A 19516-nucleotide genomic window follows, 5' to 3' on the forward strand; every position below is an offset into this window, starting at 1 on the left:
AGTGCTTGCTACCCTTGCAGAGGACCTGGGGTCAGTCCCAGAACCATCGTGGCATTCACAACTGCCTACAACTCCAGTCCCAGGAGATCTGATGTCTGATCTCCTCGGACTCCAGTGCACAGGTGGTGTATATACATACACTCAAGCATAGACCAATAAAATTAAATAAATAAGTACATTTAAAAGATAAAAATATAGAGGGAACAAATTTAAATTGCAAAGCTCAAAAGAGTTGGACAGATGTTAGAAATTTTGTTGAAAATAAGACAAGTGTTCTATCCATAACTGAATGACTTCCTGAAAGCAAAAGTTTTTTCACCTCAAATTCTTCAATTATTTCACAGACATTTGTTGAAACTTTATGATGATCCAGGCGTTATTCCTGTCATTAAGCTGTGTGGTGGCCACAAAACTCATCTTCTATAACAAAACAGTGTATGTGTGCATGAAATTGTTTTTGTCAAACATCTCTGTATGCTTTAAGTTTCCTATAATGTATTGTGCCCAAAAATCAAACCTTGAAAATTCTTCTCTATGTTCAAGTGGTCAAAATCAGAACTAAGGTATTTACATGTCAATACTTCCCAAAAGAGCAGGGGACAAAACCAAACCCCAACCCTAGATACAAACAGACCCATCCAGCCCCATCCAAGAAGCAATTCATGGGACTGAAATTTATCTTTGACATAGGGTTTCAGTGCCACCGTGACAAAGAAAGCATGGTGGTGTTAACAGCAGCAAGAGCTTGGCAGGGGATTCCACGTTATGGAGGACTGGGAAGTAGAGAATGAAACCTGGACCAAGTGGACTGGGCTATCGCCTTCAAAAGATTTCCTCTATCAGTTTCCTTATGCCAGGGAGCCCTCCTCCCTCAAAAGTTATACTGCCTCTCCAAACAGTATCACTAACTGGGAAACATGTGTTTAACACATAAGCCTGAGGGGGACATTGCAGATTGACACTGTAGCACTGTACCTAAGGACTTCAGAGAAAGAAGAAAGGGGCAGACCCCTTCTACTCTCCCTGGAAATGAGAGGAGGACATAGCTGACCCCACCCCAACCTGGTCCAACCTGGCTTCACCTTATTCACACAAGAGGGGGAAGTTGCCTCCTTGCACACAATCACTTCTCCATTTTCTGCAAGAAAATGCCTACCTAACACATGGCCTTGGAGAGGGAAGACCTGAGAGGCAAATGAGAAGACAACACAGTTACAAAAATAATTTATTGTGTTGTTATATTATCTATTAAAATTCATCACTACTTTAAAAAAGTACAGCCACACTGAGGTTCACTGTTAACATGTTAAAAAAATAATAATAATAAAAGGGGAAGAAGAAAAATCCACTTGTTTCAGTAGTTTAAGGAACTATCCTGAAAATGAAACAATAAATAACAGTATAGCAGTTATTAACACTATAGTATGTAGCAGGTAAATAAGAAAGCAAATTCACGACGTTTGGAACCTCATGTCCTAAGGCAAGCCTATACTTGACACAGTCATACACAGAGGTCTGCCATGGTGACCTGCATCCACAGCTAATCTATCTGAGTTACCAGGCTCGAGAATTTCTCATTATACAACAATAAAACTCTCCTAGAAAATTTCCAGGAAGGCAATATCCTCAACAAAATAAATATTCTGGTCCCTCATGACAATCTATACCCACAGGTGACTGATACAGTCACTAACTTCCTCCTGGCACGCACTTTTGGCAGTTTCAAAAGGACAGAGACTCTCTGCTGAGTGATCATCTGCAGTAAGACACATGTGTGACACCTCAAGAAACTGTGTCCTACAGGAAGATTGCTGACACTGAGCAATGGAAAGCCAGTTTGTGATATCAGTAGCAGAAAGATAAACAGTCTTTGATGGCTTTTATAATAATAACATTAATAACCCACATGGGTGGCAATCTTAAAGGATGGCAGCCTTTTCAAAACTCACAGACATACGTTTAAAAAAAAAAGACATGGAGTCATCTCTGGAACAATGAAAAGATGAGAAAAAATTAAGAAAATCTGTACACCTAAAGAAACTAATCAAGAAGGAGGTCTCTGGCTAAAATGCTCAATCCCCATTCAGAAAGGCAAAGAGGACGGACATCAGAAGAAGGAAAAAACAGGGAACAAGTCAGGAGCCTGACATAGAGGACCTCTGAAAGGCTCTGCTCTGCAGACTATCAAAGCAGATGCTGGAACTTATGGCCAACCTTTGGGTAGAGTGCAGGGAATCTTAGGAAAGAAGTGGTAGATAGTAAGACCTGGAGAGGACAGAAGCTCCACAAGGACAGCATCAAAACCAAAAAATCTGGGCACAGGGGGTCTTTTCTGAGACTGATACTCCAACCAAGGACCATGAATAGAGATAACCTAGAAACCCTGCACAGATGTAGTCCATGGCAGTTCAGCATCCAAGTGGCCTCCATAGTAATGGGAACAGGGACTGTCTCTGACATGAACTCAGAGGCTAACTCTTTGATCACCTCCCCCTGAAGGGGGAACAGCCTTACCAGGCCACAGAGGGAGACAATGCAGCCAATCCTGATGAGACCTAATGGACTAGGATCAGAAGGAAGGAGAGGAAGATCTCCCCTATCAGTGGACTTGGGGAGGGGCATGGGTGGAGAAGGAGGAAGGAGGGTGGGATTGGGAGGAGAGGAGGGAGGGAGCTACAGGGGGATAGAAAGTGAATAAAGTGTAATTAATAAAAATTTTTAAAAAATAGAAAAAAAAAGACACTTTGGTCACATTTCTATATGTAACGTGTTGATAATATGTTGCTCTGCTGAGCTCAGTTGTCCATCCACTCAAGTATAGGTGCTACAGTGAACAATTGGTTGGTTCTTCCTCCCTGCCTTGACAAGCTGCTTCTCCTCGACCCATCAGCATGGGCTGACAGAACCTATCTAAAACAAAGCCTGGCATATCTTTGCACTACAGGAAAAGCATCTGTGTGCTGACAGCAGCAGCCAGTGCTTCCAAGGCAGCAGGAACCTCACGCTGTGCGATCTCTGACCTGCCCCAGACCGCCTTTAGCTCCTGATTCTGGCTCGGACAGCTCTCATGAACTGCCCTTCCGAATATGGAGCCAGACTTCATATCTGTGCCGAATCAGTAGGAGGACTGTCTCCTCCTTCTGGTCACTTCATTCTAGAAAGAAAACAAAGGCAAACCAAAGTCACTGCATGCTTAGTTTTATAACTGTCAACTTGATCCAAACTGGAGTCACGTGAGCAAAGAAAGTCAGTGAGGGATTGCCTAGATCAGGTTGGCCCATGGGTACGTCTGTGCAGGAATGTGTTGACTGCTTTCATGGATGGGAGAAAACTCAGTCTGAAATTGGGCAGCACCGTTCCCCAGCCTGACTCCCTGGACTGTGTAAGAGTAGAGAAAACAGCCAAGCACGAAGCACGGGGCACTCATTTCCCCCTGGCTCTTGGCTGTGGTTTCAATGTGACTAGAAACTTCAAGTTCCTGCCGCCCTGAGATTGTGTTCCAGCACAGCAACAGAAGTGAAAATAGGGAAGTCGCTGATTTTCAAAAGCCAGAATTATTTGGAACATTTGTGTTTACATACGGTTCTCACTGAGCCTGAGTGTATAATCTTAAGTCGAACTGGAATCACCAGCATTTCTGAAGAGAAAAGCTCTTCCCATGCACGCACAAACATACACACCCATATATGCTGATGTTCATGCCTGCTGGCTGCTCCTCAAAAGACAAATAACGTCTGTTGGTTGCTCATTTATTTCGGTATGAATCTTGCTAAACATGCTGACGTGGCCTTTTGGCTAACGAGGGCATTTTGACATTTGACCCTTCTTTGTACTTTGTACTATGTAGAGTACAAAGCCATCTGCCCCAGTTCATTCACCTGTCACTCCAGGTCCTATTTCTTTGCTCCCTCTACTCACCATAGAGCAGGAGAGATTCTGGGTCGAGCCCGAGCCTCTGACAACTCGACACATTCTTATCGTGGAAATTCTGTCGCATAATGCCGAGCACCAACTCTTCACTTAGCATGTGCTTCATAAAGCCGTCATCATCTGATGGAACTCCAAACAGCAAGTGATAGGTCACCGTGGCATTTTCAAGACTGAAAGCCAAACCATTAAAGTAGACAGACAAACGTAAGGAGGAAGCAGAACCATATTGGAACTCAGAAACCAGTTTCAGCATTAGTGCTTCTTTGGCTCCACATCTTCCTGTAACCGGCTTCAGAGGGTACACCAGCCTAGGGGCATGCACTCTCCTAGAGCCCTCCTCCTCAGCCCATCACACAACCACCACCAACTGTTCTCGCTTTCGGGGCCCACTGAGAGTGGCCGTTGAAAGGGAAGGACACAACCCAACTATCATAAAGACAGACTGTGACTTGGCATAGAACCCATCTAATAGCCTTTCATCCTGTATGGCGAGCCCTGAAGTTCTGCTTCTATTCCCATCTCCACGTTTTCAGTGCTGACACCATGTGTTCTCATCAGGGCTGGTCAGTTTAACGAGTTCTTTTAAACTGTTTACAGAAACACACACACACACACACACACACACACACACACACACACACACACTTTGATCATACCCTCCCCCACATTTAACCAGTTAACCTATAAAAATGGTTATGGTCTGGCCCAAGGCTTCTTACCCTAAGCTAGCTCTCAACTTGATCTCCCAGAAAAATGTCCTGTGTACCAGCAACGAATCATACTTCCTGTGTTTGAGAGAGTATTCCCCGTGTCCACTCTGAGATCTCCCTAAGGCATGATGACCAGTTTTTTTAAGCTCTTGGTAAGGAAACCTAAGGAATTTTCAACCCTGAAGAGGCCCTAACCCTTTTATCTTCAGGACACATTTTTCTAATTTTTTCTTATAGTGAAATTAATTACAGGTCTATCCTTAATTAGTAACTTAATGCCCTTTAGATGCTACCACAACGTTTAATTTTTCACAGGTATTATATTGGTTTGGTCAAGATGACCCACATTAGACTCAGCAATAAAAAAAGAAAAGAAGAGAAAAGAAATTTAACAGGAGCTCACATCAGAGAGACGCTCCTAGGGAGAGATTTATAGCAGTTTCAGTCTGCAATTAATCAGGCCAGTGCACTGCTAAGGATAGGCAATGAGCTCCCCCTTGCGGCCAGATATCACAATAGCTAATGACTGTATGCTTTGTAAACTGTCCCATATACCAAAGAAGCGTGCCAAGCCCTGAGGACCAAATAAATAACAGAGTAAATTTAGACGCTGACAAGACCCAGTTACCAGGATGCCAGTCAAGGCAGTGTTAAAAGCCCATTTTCGAGCTCTAATCTAGCTAGCCTAGTTTGTGGGCGTTGTTAATTGGCCCCTAGCTGTGCAACGGCGGGCAGGAAGCAATCCTGCATGATCACTGGTAAGGATTTGGGCTAACTGATGAAACAGCCCTGGGTGAGCTTTCAGAAGATGAGGCTGGAAGCTAAGTGAGAGTATCAAGCTGCCTGACTGAGGCTGAGTGCCCCATCCATCCCTGTCCCTCCTGTCTGCTGCCACCACCCCAGTCTCCCTGGGTAAATTTATAAAAGACAAAATTGGAGAGAAGGTGTTTATCTATGAGCTTTCCATCAATGGAGGGGGGCTAGCAACTGATGCAGCAAGAGGTACTTTCAGATAATGCTGGGCCAGTCCTGGACAGAGGCCAGGACCTCTCTGTAGACACAAATACATGTCCCATATGCCAGGAATAGGGATATCTTTTCACTAGGGTTGATATTTTGAAAAATCCATGTAAATTTTAAAAAGAAAAGAGAAGAGGGGCTGGGATGTTATTCAGTTGGTGGATTGTTTGCGTAGCATGCAAGAAACCCTGCATTCAAGCCCCAGCACACAGAAAATCTGACATGATGGCACATGCTTGAAATCCCAGCATGTAGAGGCAGGGCAATCCAAAGTTCAAGGTCAGCCTTGGTTACATGGGTTTGAGGTCAGCTGGGTTATGTGAGACACTTTCTCAATAACAACAACAACAAAACAAAGGCATAACTTCTTTACACTGAAGTCCTTGGGGTTTTCTTTTAGAAAATGCTTTAAATCTCCCTTCCTTCTTCCCTCCCTCCCTCCTTTCCTCCCTCCCTCCATTCCTCCCTCCCTCCCTCCCTCCCTCCCTCTCTCTTCTCTTTCTGTGTGTGTGTGTGTGTGTGTGTGTGTGTGTGTGTATCTGTCTGTCTCCCACCCTCTGCGGGGAAGTAGGAATGTTAGATCCCCTGAAGCTGCAGCTGGAAAGTGAGCTGCCAATTGTGGATGCTGGGAGATGAACACAGGTCCCCTAGAAGAACAAGAGGTTTTCTCAACAGCTGAGCCATCTCCCCAGCCCCACTGCTAATAATTAAAAAAAAAAAAAAAAAAACTTCAACAAATGGTGCTGGTCTAACTGGATGTCTACATGTAGAAAAATGCAAATAGACCCAGATCTTTCACCCTGCACAAAACTAAAGTCCAAGTGAATCAAAGACCTCAACATAAAACCAGACACACTAAATCTCTTAGAAGAAAAAGCAGGGAAGTGCCTTGAACTCATTGGCACGGGAGAGAACTTCCTGAACAGAACACCAACAGCACAGGCTCTAAGATCAATAATCAATAAATGGGACCTCATGAAACTGAAAAGCTTCTGTAAAGCAAAAGACACCGTCATCAAAACAAAACAACAGCCTACAGACTGGGAAAGGAGCTTCACCAACTGTATATCTGACAGAGGACTAATATCCACAATATATAAAGAATTGAAGAGGCTAGACATCAACAAACCAAGTAATCCAATTAAAATATGGGGTACAGGGTTAAACAGAGAATTCTTTACAGAAGAACTGAATGGCAGAGAAATGCTTAAAGAAATGTTCAACATCCTTAGTCATTTGGGAAATGCAAATCAAAACGACCCTGAGATTTCACCTTACACCCATCAGCATGGCTAAGATCAAAGACTCAAGTGACAACCCATGCTGGAGAGGTTGTGGAGAATTGAGAACCCTTCTCCATTGCTGATGGGAATGTGAACTTCTACAACCACTTTGGAAATCAATCTGGGGCTTTCTCAGAAAATTAAGAATAGTGCTTCCTCAAGATCCAGCTGTACCATTCCTAGGCATATACTTAAAAGATGCTCCACCATTCAATAAGGACATTTGTTCAACTATGTTCATAGCAGTTTTATTTGTAATAGCCAGAATCTGGAAACAACCTAGATGCCCCTCAACTGAAGAATGGATACAGAAATTGTAGTACATTTACACAATGGAATACTACACAGCAATTAAAAACAAGGAAATCATGAAATTTATAGGCAAATGGTGGGAACTAGAAAAGATCATCCTGAGTGAGGTAACCCAGAAGCAGAAAGACACATATGATATATACTTATAATATAGGATAAACATACTAAAATCTATAGTCTTAACGAAGCTCACCTCCCTCTGGGGGGGAGCAGCCTTACCAGGCCATAGTAGAGGACAATGCAGCCACTTTTGATGTGAACTGACAGACTAAGATCAGAAAGGAGAGGAGAACCTCCCCTATTAGTGGACTTGGGGAGTGGCATGCAAGCAGAGGGAGGAGGGAGGGTGGGATTGGGAGGGGAGGAGGGAGGGGCTTATGGGGGGATGCAGAATGAATAAAGTGTAATTGATGAAAACAAAACAAAACAAAACAAAAAAAACAAGGAGGACCCTAGGGAAGATGCTTAATCCTCATTCATAAAGGAAAAAAGGATAGGCATTGAAAATAGAAGACAAGGAACAGGACAGGAGCCTTCCATAGAGGACCTCTGAAAGACTCTACCCATCAGGGTATCGAAGAAGATACTGAGACTCATGGCCATACTTTGGGCAGAGTGCTGGAATCCTTATGGAATAAGAGGGAGATAGAAAGACCTGTAGGGAACAGGAGCTCCACAAAGAGAACAACAGAGGCAAAATACTGGGCCCAGAGGGGCCTGCAGAGACTGATACTCCAACCATGAACTGTGCTTGGAGAGGACAAAGGAAGGAAGCCCATTGGCTGCTCAGTTTCCAAGTGGGTTCCATAGTAAGGGGCTGTCTCTGACATGAACTCAGTGGTGGTCTCTTTGATCACCTCCTCCTGGAGGGTGTGGCCTTGCCAGGCTAGAGAGGAAGATGATGCAGCCAGCCTTGATGAGACCTGATAAGCTAGGGTCACATAGAAGGGCAGGAGGTCCTTCCCTATCAGGAGACTAGGGAAAGGGCATGAGGGAGAAGATGAGGAAGGGGGCTGCAGTGGGGATACAAAATTAATAAATTATAATAAATAAATACATAAATAAAATTAAATTTAAAAAAATACTAAGCCTTGGCCTGATTTCTAGATCTGTTTCACTCAGTTGTTTTCTGATGGGTTTCTCAGTATCTACTCCCACCTGTTGAATACTAATCCCAGACCCTTTATGTCCATAGCATAAGGACAGATTCTTGGAAAGATCCAAAAGGCTCTGGGGTGGAAGGAATCATTCCTGCCTCAACTCTACTGCGATCTTTAAATTGAAAGACAGGTCAAGGGGATGAAGCAAAGCATGTGAGGTCCAGCTATGCAATTCTCCCTTTCCTACATCCATTTTTGTGCCGGTGACTTGTGATTAAAGGTAGTAGGGTCACCCCTGTGCAGCATGTGCTTACAGAGACATATGAGCAAGAAGGGGGGCAGCATCAGACTTCACACCCTTTCTAATCCTATCTCATCAGGTCACTGCTGGTGTTCCAGGCTCCTCTCTCAGATCTGCTGGTATTATGGCTCAATATAGAACACTGACTTTGATGGCCACCTCCCAGTGGCTCCCAGGAACAACTGACAATAAGGCTTTGTCGCATAAATCTTGTTCAAAATACTTCCAGAAATCTCAGTGATATGTAAAATAATAATTAATTAAACGACTCCTTCACAAACAAACACACACAAGTACTTGGGTCTAAATCTTCAAACTATTAAGCATTTTATGAAATTAAAAAGAAAAAAGTATATATGGACCCTGTGTGTAGTAAATATGTGCACAGAAAAAAACAAGGCAAACTGTTAGGACTGTGAATTTTATGGGGGCGACTGTACTAAGTCATTGGTGATAACACTAAAGAAAGGAGGCAGAAGATAGACTTGGCTGGCAGGTGTGTCTTTAGGTCCTTAATAGTGTATGAGGAGAGTTACGGCCGAAATCACTTTTGCAGCACATGAATCATGCCACTTCCGGCACATCACTCTCTGAGATTTATGTCTATTTCTGCCCTTAATTTATTTCTATTGTTAAATAGAAATATCTCTCTTGGACAGGCTTTTCCTCCCCGTGTATGACCTTAATTGAGTCATATAATTAGTTTCTGATTTTTTTTTTTCTGATTTGTGAGCTATTAGTTGAGCTACGCAGTTTCCAGGCTCTAGTTGATCATGGTGCTGCGATATCTACTAGCAAGCCCTTTCTAGCTCCAAGACTCAGGGAAATCACTGTGGGCAAATGGCGGTGAGCTGGGCAGGTGGCTGGGTGACCTTCTGAGAAAGATAGCAAGACGTAAAGCTCCGTGCTCTTACCTGAAGTCCATGATATCAGCAGAAGTGAAAAAACGACCCAAAGCTGGTGACTGTCTATACATGTCCGTGAGCTAAACACACAGCAAGAAAAAAACACACATGTCACTGAGGATCATCTTACATAGCACCTCCAGAAGCAAACGACTTCAGGACAAAGAAGATTCCACTCTAGATAGATTCCACTCTAGATAGCCTCATCTGGGGCTCTGCCCTGAGAGCAAGAAGGGCAAGCTGACCACAAATCAAAGCTCAAGTAAAGACCCAAGTGAGTTCTAAATGGTCCAAGTAGTAGAGTCTCAGTGGCAGCCAGGCTCGTGTCTATAATCCCAACATTTGAAAGCCAGACTGCCCATGAGTTCAAGGTAAGCCTGTTCTTCATAGTGAGTTTTAGGTCAGCCAAGGCTACATAGTGAGACTCTGTCAAAAAAAATAATAATAAAATTAAAATGGGTTCATTGATAAGGTTCAAGGGACTCAACGGCAATTCGCAACTTCACTTATGAGTTGAGCTGACACTTGATAAGCTTAGTGGTCCTTTGATCAGTGATCCTCAGCAGGAGCCCATAGAGGCAACACCAACCATTGGGTAGAGGAAATAAACGGGGGAGGAGTAAGCTCAGCACAAGCCACTTAGCACCAGGACCATCACTCCTTTCTCTTTTCTGGAGAAGGTTATTGTTAGGAGAAATATCTACCCTGAGCATCCAGTCCAGGACTTCCCCAGTCAACGGAACAAAATGATGGATTGCAAACATACAGAGGCTTTGCAGTAAAAATTGTGTGCATCCCGAAAACAGATGACACCATGTCTCTACCACCTAGGCTTCATGCTTTCACATTTTGCTATGCAACAGCTTTGTAGTCTGTGATGGGGTTATTTCCTAATAAATCAATCCATAGATGGAAATTATCAAAAGTCAAAAGTATACAAATGAAGGAGTAAAGATAGGTAGATGCCACAAAATCAAACAAGCCTATAAGATTGGGCAAATGAATCTTTAAGAGGAAGGAGGCGGGAGGCTCTAATAACACACATGTGAAAATGGAAGCGGGACTTCTAGGGGCAGAATAGTATAGCAATGATGGTAGGAGAAAGCAGCTGGTGGGGAAAACAGGACAAAACTCCATATATGAAAATATCATAAGGAAACATGTTATTTTGTATGCTAGTTAAAAATGCATTTAATCCTTGTGAACCTCCTGTCCTCTCCAGATATTACTATTTCCCACTTCTTTCATAAGATTCCCTGCAGGATAGGAGCTCCACAAGGAGAGCAACAGAACCAAAAAATTTGAACACAGGGGTCTTTCCTGAGACATATACTCCAACCAAGTACCAGACATGGAGATAACCTAGAACCCCTGCACAGATGTAGCCCATGGCAGTTCAGTGGCTGAGTGGATTCCATAGTAATGGGAACAGGGACTGCTTCTGACATGAACTGATTGGCCTGCTCTTTGATCACCAACCCCTGAGGGGGAAGCAGCCTTACCAGGTCACAGAGGAAGACAATGCAGCCACTTCTGATGAGACATAACATACTAGGATCAGTAGGAAGAAAAAGAAACCCTCCCCTACCAGTGGACTTGGGGAGGGGCATGCGTGAAGAAGGGGGAGGAAGATAGGGATTGAGAGGGGAGGAGGGAGGGAACTAGAGGGGGGATACAAAGTAAATAAAGTGTAATTAAAAATAAAATTAAATTAAAATTAAAAAAAGAAAAAATGCATTTAATCTGTTAGAAAAAAAAGTGGGGAAGAGCCTTGAACTCATTGGCACAAAAGACAATTTCCTAAACAGAACACCAACAACACAAGCTCTAAGAGCAAAAATCAATAAATGGGACCTCATGAAACTGAAAAGTTTCTGTAAAGCAAAGAATACTGTCATCAGAACAAAATGACAGCCTACATATTGGGAAAAGATCTTCACCAACCCTATATCTGACAGAGGGCTAATATCCACAATACATAAAGAACTGAAGAGGATAAACACCAACAAACCAAGTAATCCAATTTTAAAAATGGGGTACAGAGCTAAACAGAAAATTCTCTATAGAAGAATATTGAATGGCAGAGAAACACTTAAAGAAATGTACAATGTCCTTAGTCATCAGGGAGATGCAAATCAAAATAACCCTGAGATTTCCCCTTGCATACATCAGAATAGCTAAGATCAAAACCTCAAGTGACAATACACTCTGGAGAGGTTATGGAGAAAGGGGAACCCTCCTCCATTGTTTGTGGGAATGTCAACTTGTACAACCGCTTTGGAAATCAATCTGGCACTTTCTCAATTAGAAATAGCGCTTCCTCAAGATCCAGCTATACCACTCCTAGGCATATATCCAAAATATACTCAAGTACACAACAAGGACATTTGCTCAACCGTGTTCATAGCAGCTTTATGTGTAACAGCCAAAACCTGGAAACAACCCAGATGCCCCTCAACTGAAGAATGGATACAGAAATTGTGGTAGTTTTACACAATGGAATACTACGCAGCAATTAAAAACAAGGAAATCATGAACTTTGCAGGCAAATGATGGGATCTTGAAAAGATCATCCTGAGTGAAGTATCCCAGAAGCAGAAAGACACACATGGTATATACTCACTTATAAGTGGATGTTAGACATATAATATAGGATAAACATACTAAAATCTGTACACCTAAAGAAGCTAAGCAAGAAGGAGGACCCTGGGCAAGATGATCAATCCTCACTCAGAAAGGCAAATGGGGTAGACATTGGAAGAGGGAGAAAACAGGAAACAAGACAGGATTCTATCATAGAGGGCCTCTGAGAGACTTTATCCAGCAGCATATCAAAGCAGATGCTGAGGCTCATAGCCAAACTTTTGGCAGGTTGCAGGGAATCTTATGAAAGAAGGAAGCAGAAATACATGGAAGGGACAGGAGCTCCACAAGGAGAGCAACAGAACCAAAAAAAAAATCTGGGCCCAGGGGTCTTTTCTGAGACTGATACTCTAACCAAGGACCATGCATGGAGTTAACCTAGAACCCTTGCACAGATGTAGCCCATGGCAGCTCAGTCTCCAAGTGTGTTCCCTAGTATGGGAAATAGGGACTATCTCTGACATGAACTCAGAAGCTAACTCTTTGATCACCTCCCCCTGAAGGGGGAGCAGCCTTACCAGGCCACAGAGGAAGACAATGCAGCCAGTCCTGAAGAGACCAGATAGGCTAGGGTCAGAGGGAAGGGGAGGAGGACCTACCCTATCAGTGGACTTGGAGAGGGGCATGGGAGGAGATAAGGAAGGAAGGAAGGAAGGGTGGGATTGGGAGGGAATGAGGGAGGGGGCTATAGCTGGGATACAAAGTGAATAAACTGTAATTAATATTAAAAAGTTAAAATTAAGAAAACCACCCAGTTATGAAGCAAAAAAAAAAAAAAAAGGTATTTAATGTGTCTGACATTCTCATGGTGGCCTAGCCCAGTCTACTTTAAAAATGCCCAAAACACTTTCTTTCATTAGCCCACAATTGGGAGGCCCCATCTAACATGAAGCCCATTTTAAAATAAGGTGCTACACTCATTAAATTCGTCTAAATATAGTTCTCAAAGCCAAAACCAGAAAGGCTGAATACATGTGCTTTCACACAACCAAAAGTCTGGAAAGCATAAGTTAAGAATTGACGACATTCCTTATCCATTCCTTGGTACTAACCATCATCCTGACACTGGTGTGTATCCTTTCTTCGCCTACATTTAGAAAATACTACTTCCTTATAGAATCACAATATGTTACTTATGTTTTCATTCAAATAAAAGGTATTCTATTCTACAGAATCCTCCAAGAGCTGTTCTTTTTTCCCCCCTCTTCAGACACTGTCTTGCTCAGACTGGTCTGAAACTCCAGTATCTTCCTGCCTCAGACTCCTGAGTAGCTAAGACCATAGATGTATACCATTCTGCCAAAATTAATACTTGCTTATTTACTGAAAATTAAATTTGAGATGTATGCCAGATACATCTTGGGGCCCTTCAGTCCAGCTCCCGCATAGACTATATTACATCATTACATGAGCCCATCCATTTCCCACTGATGGCCATGTGCCTTCCTTCCATGTTGTCTCTATCATAAACTTTGCTGGTGGAATTGTTACTCCCAACCATTTCCATGCACCATTTCGTTCATTTGAGAATCTTCCTGGGGTACATGGCAAGAAATCAAATTACTGGTCCAAAGGCAGGTACACCTTCAACCTAACTCATTCTTGCTGAACATTCTCCATGTCCCTCTTCTCCCTGAGATCACACCTGTTCCATTCTCCATCTTCTTAACAGAGTTAAAAACTTTTCCCAATCTAGAGGATGTAGGATCATGTCTCACATTGCGTATGTTGCCTTTCATACTATAGGTGGAGCACCTGCTCTTCCATGTGTTCAGTTCTTTGGAACCTCTCACCTCTGAGTCATCTGTTATTTTATCTTTTTGGAGTGGTTGGCTTTATTTTCAGGCACTAACTATTGGTTCTCTGTGGCATTACCTTTTTCCAGGCCTTAAACATTATTTTTATTTTTCTGTACATTTTGTCTACATGTGCTTGGCAGCACCTGCCTGTATTCACAGTGCTGGGGAAGCAGGGCCAGCAGGACCCCTGAGGCACACCTCGTGAGCCAGCCTAGACAAACCAGGAGTTCTCTGGGTCCCAGTGAGAAACTGTCTCAAAAATAAAGTGGAAAGCAATTGATGAATGTCAACCTCTGGTCTCCACATGTGCACACATGTGTGTGTACACACACACACACACACACAAAATCCCAACAACACTGTATGTAACTCAAAACGACATAAAACATGGTTTTGTAACTACCTGATTGCTCCCCCTACTTTGATTATGAGCCCCAAAAGCAGGTACTATGTGGGCCTGACACTTGGCATCATAGGTCTTTAAGAAATAGAAGCTGGGTGAGATACAGGACCAGAATGTGTGAAGAAACACTGTCTTTTGGGATGCACACAGCTGTAGGCCGGGCCAGGCTAATTCCACTTGCTGGCTTCGCAGGACAGCAGCTGTATTCATGAGCATCTTCTGCTGCTAACATAAATGAAGCAGCGTACTCTACAGCTCTTTGCCAACTGTACCAACAGAACTCATAATCCAATGGTAAGACCTCCATAGACAATACGTGAAATATAATCACCCTTTCAGTGAGCAAGCGTTGCAATTCCTCTTCATTAGCACACTCCTCTGGAATCTTGAGCATGATAAAGAATGTCTTGTTTGATGATAATTCGAGTATTTCATTTTCATCTTCATCGATGTAAGTCACTGAAGAGATTCAGGGGATAAAAATAAAGGTAAGTACAAGCATAAAGTATTGAATTTAATAAATTCAGATGTGGTGGTGCATACCTGTGATCCCAGAACAGAAGCAGGGGAATCACTTTAAATTCCAGGCCGGCAGAAGTGGTTACGTATGACACATAGAATTTGAGGGGGAAGTCTGAGAACACCTAGTTCCACAGCCCACGCTTTTCACAGGGCAGATGAGGTGGCCCCCTGTGTGGGGCAAGCCGGGGAAGCTGGAGCGGGGCCAGAAGAGCTGTAATAAGCATGTCAGTGCAGTGTCTGGCTCCTGGCTCCTGGCTTTGTGTGGTTTTCCTTCTTTCCTCCAGCTCTAAACTCTTTAAAAATCAATTAGCTCTAGTCATTAGAACACAAGCCACACTGAGCTCATGGTCCTCGGTGTTGCTCTGCAGGCCCTGGGGCTCCAAGTGAAGTTTGGTTTCCCTTCTGCAAACAGAGTATGTCAACATCCCTCTCCTGTGGGAGGCGGGCTGGAGGGATGACTTCATGCCCATGCCCTGTCTCTTGGAATGCTTAGCATCATGGACTCATACCTCATTTTCTGGACTCGCCTCCATTCTTGTCCATGATACCTCTTTTACTGGACTTTGGAAGGCCATCATGGAATGAATTCAATGTTTGTGATAGAAGTGCAAACAAATTGCAGGGCTGCTCTGTCTTAAAAATCTGGGTGGAGAGCAATTGAAGAGGACACATGTTGTCAACCTGTGGCCTCTACATGTACATGCATACACACATAAACACACACATACATACACAAATGAACATTTTCAACAGTGCTACTCAACTGTTAAACCCTGTGAACTACAACAGTGACCAGTACGGCAAAGTATGCCCATGGATGCAATAGATCCAATAATGTTATGGGAGTGACCAACTATTCTCTGATTAGATTTAAGGCCCACTGAGTTTCTCCACTGGAAACAAAACAAAACAAAAAACAAAAACCCAAACCTGGTACTGTAAACCCCGGCCAAGAGCCCATGAATAGAGAATTCACGCCACAGGAGTAAACATCTACTATCATGAGTCTACTAAATGGACGTGACAGCATTTCTGCTTCTAAGTTCCCGACTCTATCTTCATAGATTAGTGATGCTCTCTGACCTCACTGGAGAAGTTTCTTTCTGCAGTGGATGGTGGTGAAGATAGAAATTCAAAACTGATAAAAGTGCAAAGAATATGTCTCAGTGGAGTGCTCAGTCACAACTTTAACATATACATTACTCTCCCCCACCACCAAAGTTCAAAAACAACTGTGGAAGAAGGGTCACAAAGGTTGTAAGAACTTGGAGTCAGGAAGACAAGAATGGAGTTTTCTAGACATGACAGGACAGCTGCACTCATGAACTCATAGCAGTCATGGATGTCTGCACAACACCTGCCCAAGATCAACTTGAACAACATGCTGGCATGGAAGAAGAGGGACTCATGAGCCTCCACCCTCCAAGAGCTATTGGCAGCTAATGGCTTCTAGGGAAGGGAGATACAGTTTTTTAATGTGTGATCCTGATAGGTCAACTATACTTCAGTAGATACTCTCATTCCTGGAAGTATATGGTCAGCACAAATTAGACACCATAATTTATTAAAACAAAAAAGTAAAAATACAAGGACATGAATTTGGGAAGGGGTGGAAAGATAGGAATGGATCTAATAGGAATTAGGAGGAAGAGTGGAGATTTATATGATCAAAATGTATTGTATGAAATTGATAGAAATATTAAAATCAAAAACAAAAAAAAAAAAACTATCACTAACTCCTGAAAGAAACTTCTACTCACTAACCTACCCAAAAGGGAATGTCTTTTCTGGCTTTAGTAAACATAGATTAGTTTTGCTTTTTTTGAATTTTAAATAAATGGAACCACACTAGAAACAGACAAACAAACAAAACAAAACAAAACAAAACAAAACAAAAAGCCCAGCATGATGCTATGTACTTCTGATTTCAGTTGTGGGAGGAGATGGGCATATCTGCAAAGTTCATCAGCCAATGAGCCTAGCTTAGTTGGTGAGTCCCAGGCCAACATGAAATGCCATCTCAAAAGCTAGACAAATGACTCCTGAGGTATAACAGTCAAGGTTTCCTCTGATTTCCATACAGGCACACACACACACACACACACACAAACACATAAACACACACACACAGAGGGACAGAGACAGAGACAGAGACAGAAAGGGACAGAGGCACAGAGAAAGAGACAAAGATACAGAAAGAGACACAGACACAGAGACACACAGAGAGAGTGTATGTAAAAATTCAGATACTTATTCCCAAGGAGACACAGAACTTATGAGAAATTATGGGCAAAGAATGCACCATAAAGACTTAGCAGAGCTAGCCTGAGATTGCCAACCTTGGAAAGGCCTGCTCAGAGTGACTTTTGGCTAGCATATGGACGTTGGATTTTAAAAAAGTTCCCATCAACCCCTGAATTATAAGGGTGACTCACTGTGCCTCATGGACTTGTATTAACAACATGGTTAACATCTCCTTTCCTTCTTAGGACTAAACATTTGGTACACTCTGACTTGTGACCAGCACCCAGTGAAAATCCTTCCATAAAACGACTCATGGGTATCTAGAACAGATGTTGCATGTGTTCAGTCACAACTTACTGCTGTAAAAATTGAGTCTCAAGTACCTTCACTGGAAAAGAACTCTAAAACCTGAGCCCAAGGTCCTGGGAATTCTGTTACAATAAATATCTTTATTTAATGGGTAGTCATAATTTTAAATATACAGTGAGTGAGTAGTGTGGAAATGCCTGAAAAATCACTGACTGATTTGGGGGATCCCATACACAGGGGATTACCCCTGGATCCTTACTTGTTGTAGATCACTGAATATTTTTGTCTGGCTGTAGAAAGTATGCCACCTTATACAAAAATTTGAAAACCGCAGAAAATTATAACCCATCCCACCACCAAAAAGAAAAGTAGTCCTCATAATCATTTTTTATGGTCTAGAACTTAAATGCCCTCTAAAAGGCTTATGCATTAGTGGTTTGTCTCCCAGCTGAAGGGGCTGTTGGGAGGTGATAGAATTGTCGGTGGTGAAGAGCAGTACAAGGCAGTTAAGTCACTGAGTACAGGCCTTTGAAGGCAATATCCAGGGCCCTGTCTGACCCAGCCCTGTCCACCCTCCTCCCTGACTGCAAGAAAATAAGCAGCTTTGCTCCACCATGCACTCCACATATGATGGTCTACTTTCCTGCTCAAAGAGACCAAGTCAAGTGGCATGATCTGAAACCAGGAGCCTTTCTTCCTTTTGAGTTGTTTAGCTAAGATACTTAGTCTACAGTAAAGAAAAACTGACTAATAAGTCCTTTTATTAAATGCTTCTTTCTTCCCCACCTCCTTATTATACCATTTATTTGTTTGTTTGTTTGTTTGTTTGTTTGTTTATGTCATGCTGGGAATTGAAACCAGGGCCTCTCACAGTCCATCGCTGGCCCCTCTCCTGATTTGCATCACATCATATTTTGGAAACCTTAATGAATAGATCACTTATGTCCCATTTTTTGTTGTTACTGCTTTTGTGTAGTTGTCTTGATTCTTTCAAAGTCATTACTCAAGATTGAGAAAGTCATTGAAAAAAGTCTATAGTTTACAATGTTCATGATTGGGTCATTTCTCTACTTTCAGGTTATAATCAACTCTGCAACGTTTATAAGAGACTCATCCTCTTTGATTGCATAACATTTAGCATTTCAGCTTTCTACTGCTGTGAGTGATGCTGCAATAGATGTCTGTGAGCTCTCTGCCTACCACACAGTCTTCTCTCGATGACTCAGAAAGGAGCAGAAATGATGCAACATGTGATAGAAACACCAATAACCAAGAGCTATCTATACTCAACTGCGAAGAAGAGACAAGTTCGAGATGAGGTCTCTGGTACCATCTCTGATGACATATCCATAACTTGTAGCATTGAATCTCTACAGAGACATAGCCTTTAACTGTGCTCACTAAAATAACAACAGACTTGCTCAGTCAGTCTACTTTTTATGCAACTAATGGCACTTATTATGAGCAATGTTTTCTATGGAGCCAAAATAGTTGTTTCTTTAAAAATCATAGATACATTCTCAGTATGTAGAAGGAGCATGATGACAGAACTTCAGTTTACTGTAAGACATAGAGGTGGAGAGGGAGCTACTAAAATGCTCGATGATGCCAGGCATTTAGTAGAGCACTGTTAGAAGTCTCTCTAGAAGAAGGTAGGGAGACTTGTAATACAACTCATACTTTGGACCAGTTGGGACCAGAAGAAACTGGAGGCAAGGCTACTGAGTACAATCCTGGGAGGCTTATTTTGCCTAACAGTGGAGGAAAGAGGAAATAACTGGGGAAGACAGACAGAGGATGAAGCTGGCTTTGTCATTAGCCAGACTTAGTTTTGACCCAAGGCTAAGTACTTACTAGCCATGTGATCTTGAGGAAGTCACCTAAATCTCCAAAACTAGACCTTCTACAGAAATATCAACTCCTATGCTGCAGGTGAAGATAAAGATGGAAAGCAACGCAAACAAATTATACAGCCCAGACTCACCCAGTGTGTGGGACAGTATCTGTTCACGAATGATTGGAAAGATTTGGTTAC

At 42.6% G+C, this 19516-nt stretch overlaps 1 protein-coding gene across 2 annotated transcripts in view; it reads right to left on the reverse strand.

The window, feature by feature from the left end:
* The window catches only part of C17H3orf52 (chromosome 17 C3orf52 homolog), a 37728-nt gene that overhangs the window by 3523 nt on the left and 14689 nt on the right, over positions 1 to 19516 (reverse strand). Inside the window, exons 3-6 of one of the 2 annotated variants that reach the window (XM_021627153.2) lie at positions 14738 to 14865; positions 9571 to 9641; positions 3919 to 4100; positions 1213 to 3154 (exon numbers count right to left, since the gene is read on the reverse strand). In XM_021627153.2, the coding sequence (XP_021482828.1) occupies positions 3150 to 3154; positions 3919 to 4100; positions 9571 to 9641; positions 14738 to 14865 (386 nt within the window). In that variant the 3' untranslated portion in view covers positions 1213 to 3149. Of the gene's footprint in view, positions 1 to 1212; positions 3155 to 3918; positions 4101 to 9570; positions 9642 to 14737; positions 14866 to 19516 lie in introns of those variants that run through there. The other variant, XM_060370487.1, reaches the window with a different exon arrangement.

This window comes from Meriones unguiculatus, chromosome 17, assembly GCF_030254825.1.
Source record: "Meriones unguiculatus strain TT.TT164.6M chromosome 17, Bangor_MerUng_6.1, whole genome shotgun sequence".
Taxonomy (NCBI): Eukaryota; Metazoa; Chordata; class Mammalia; order Rodentia; family Muridae; genus Meriones; species Meriones unguiculatus.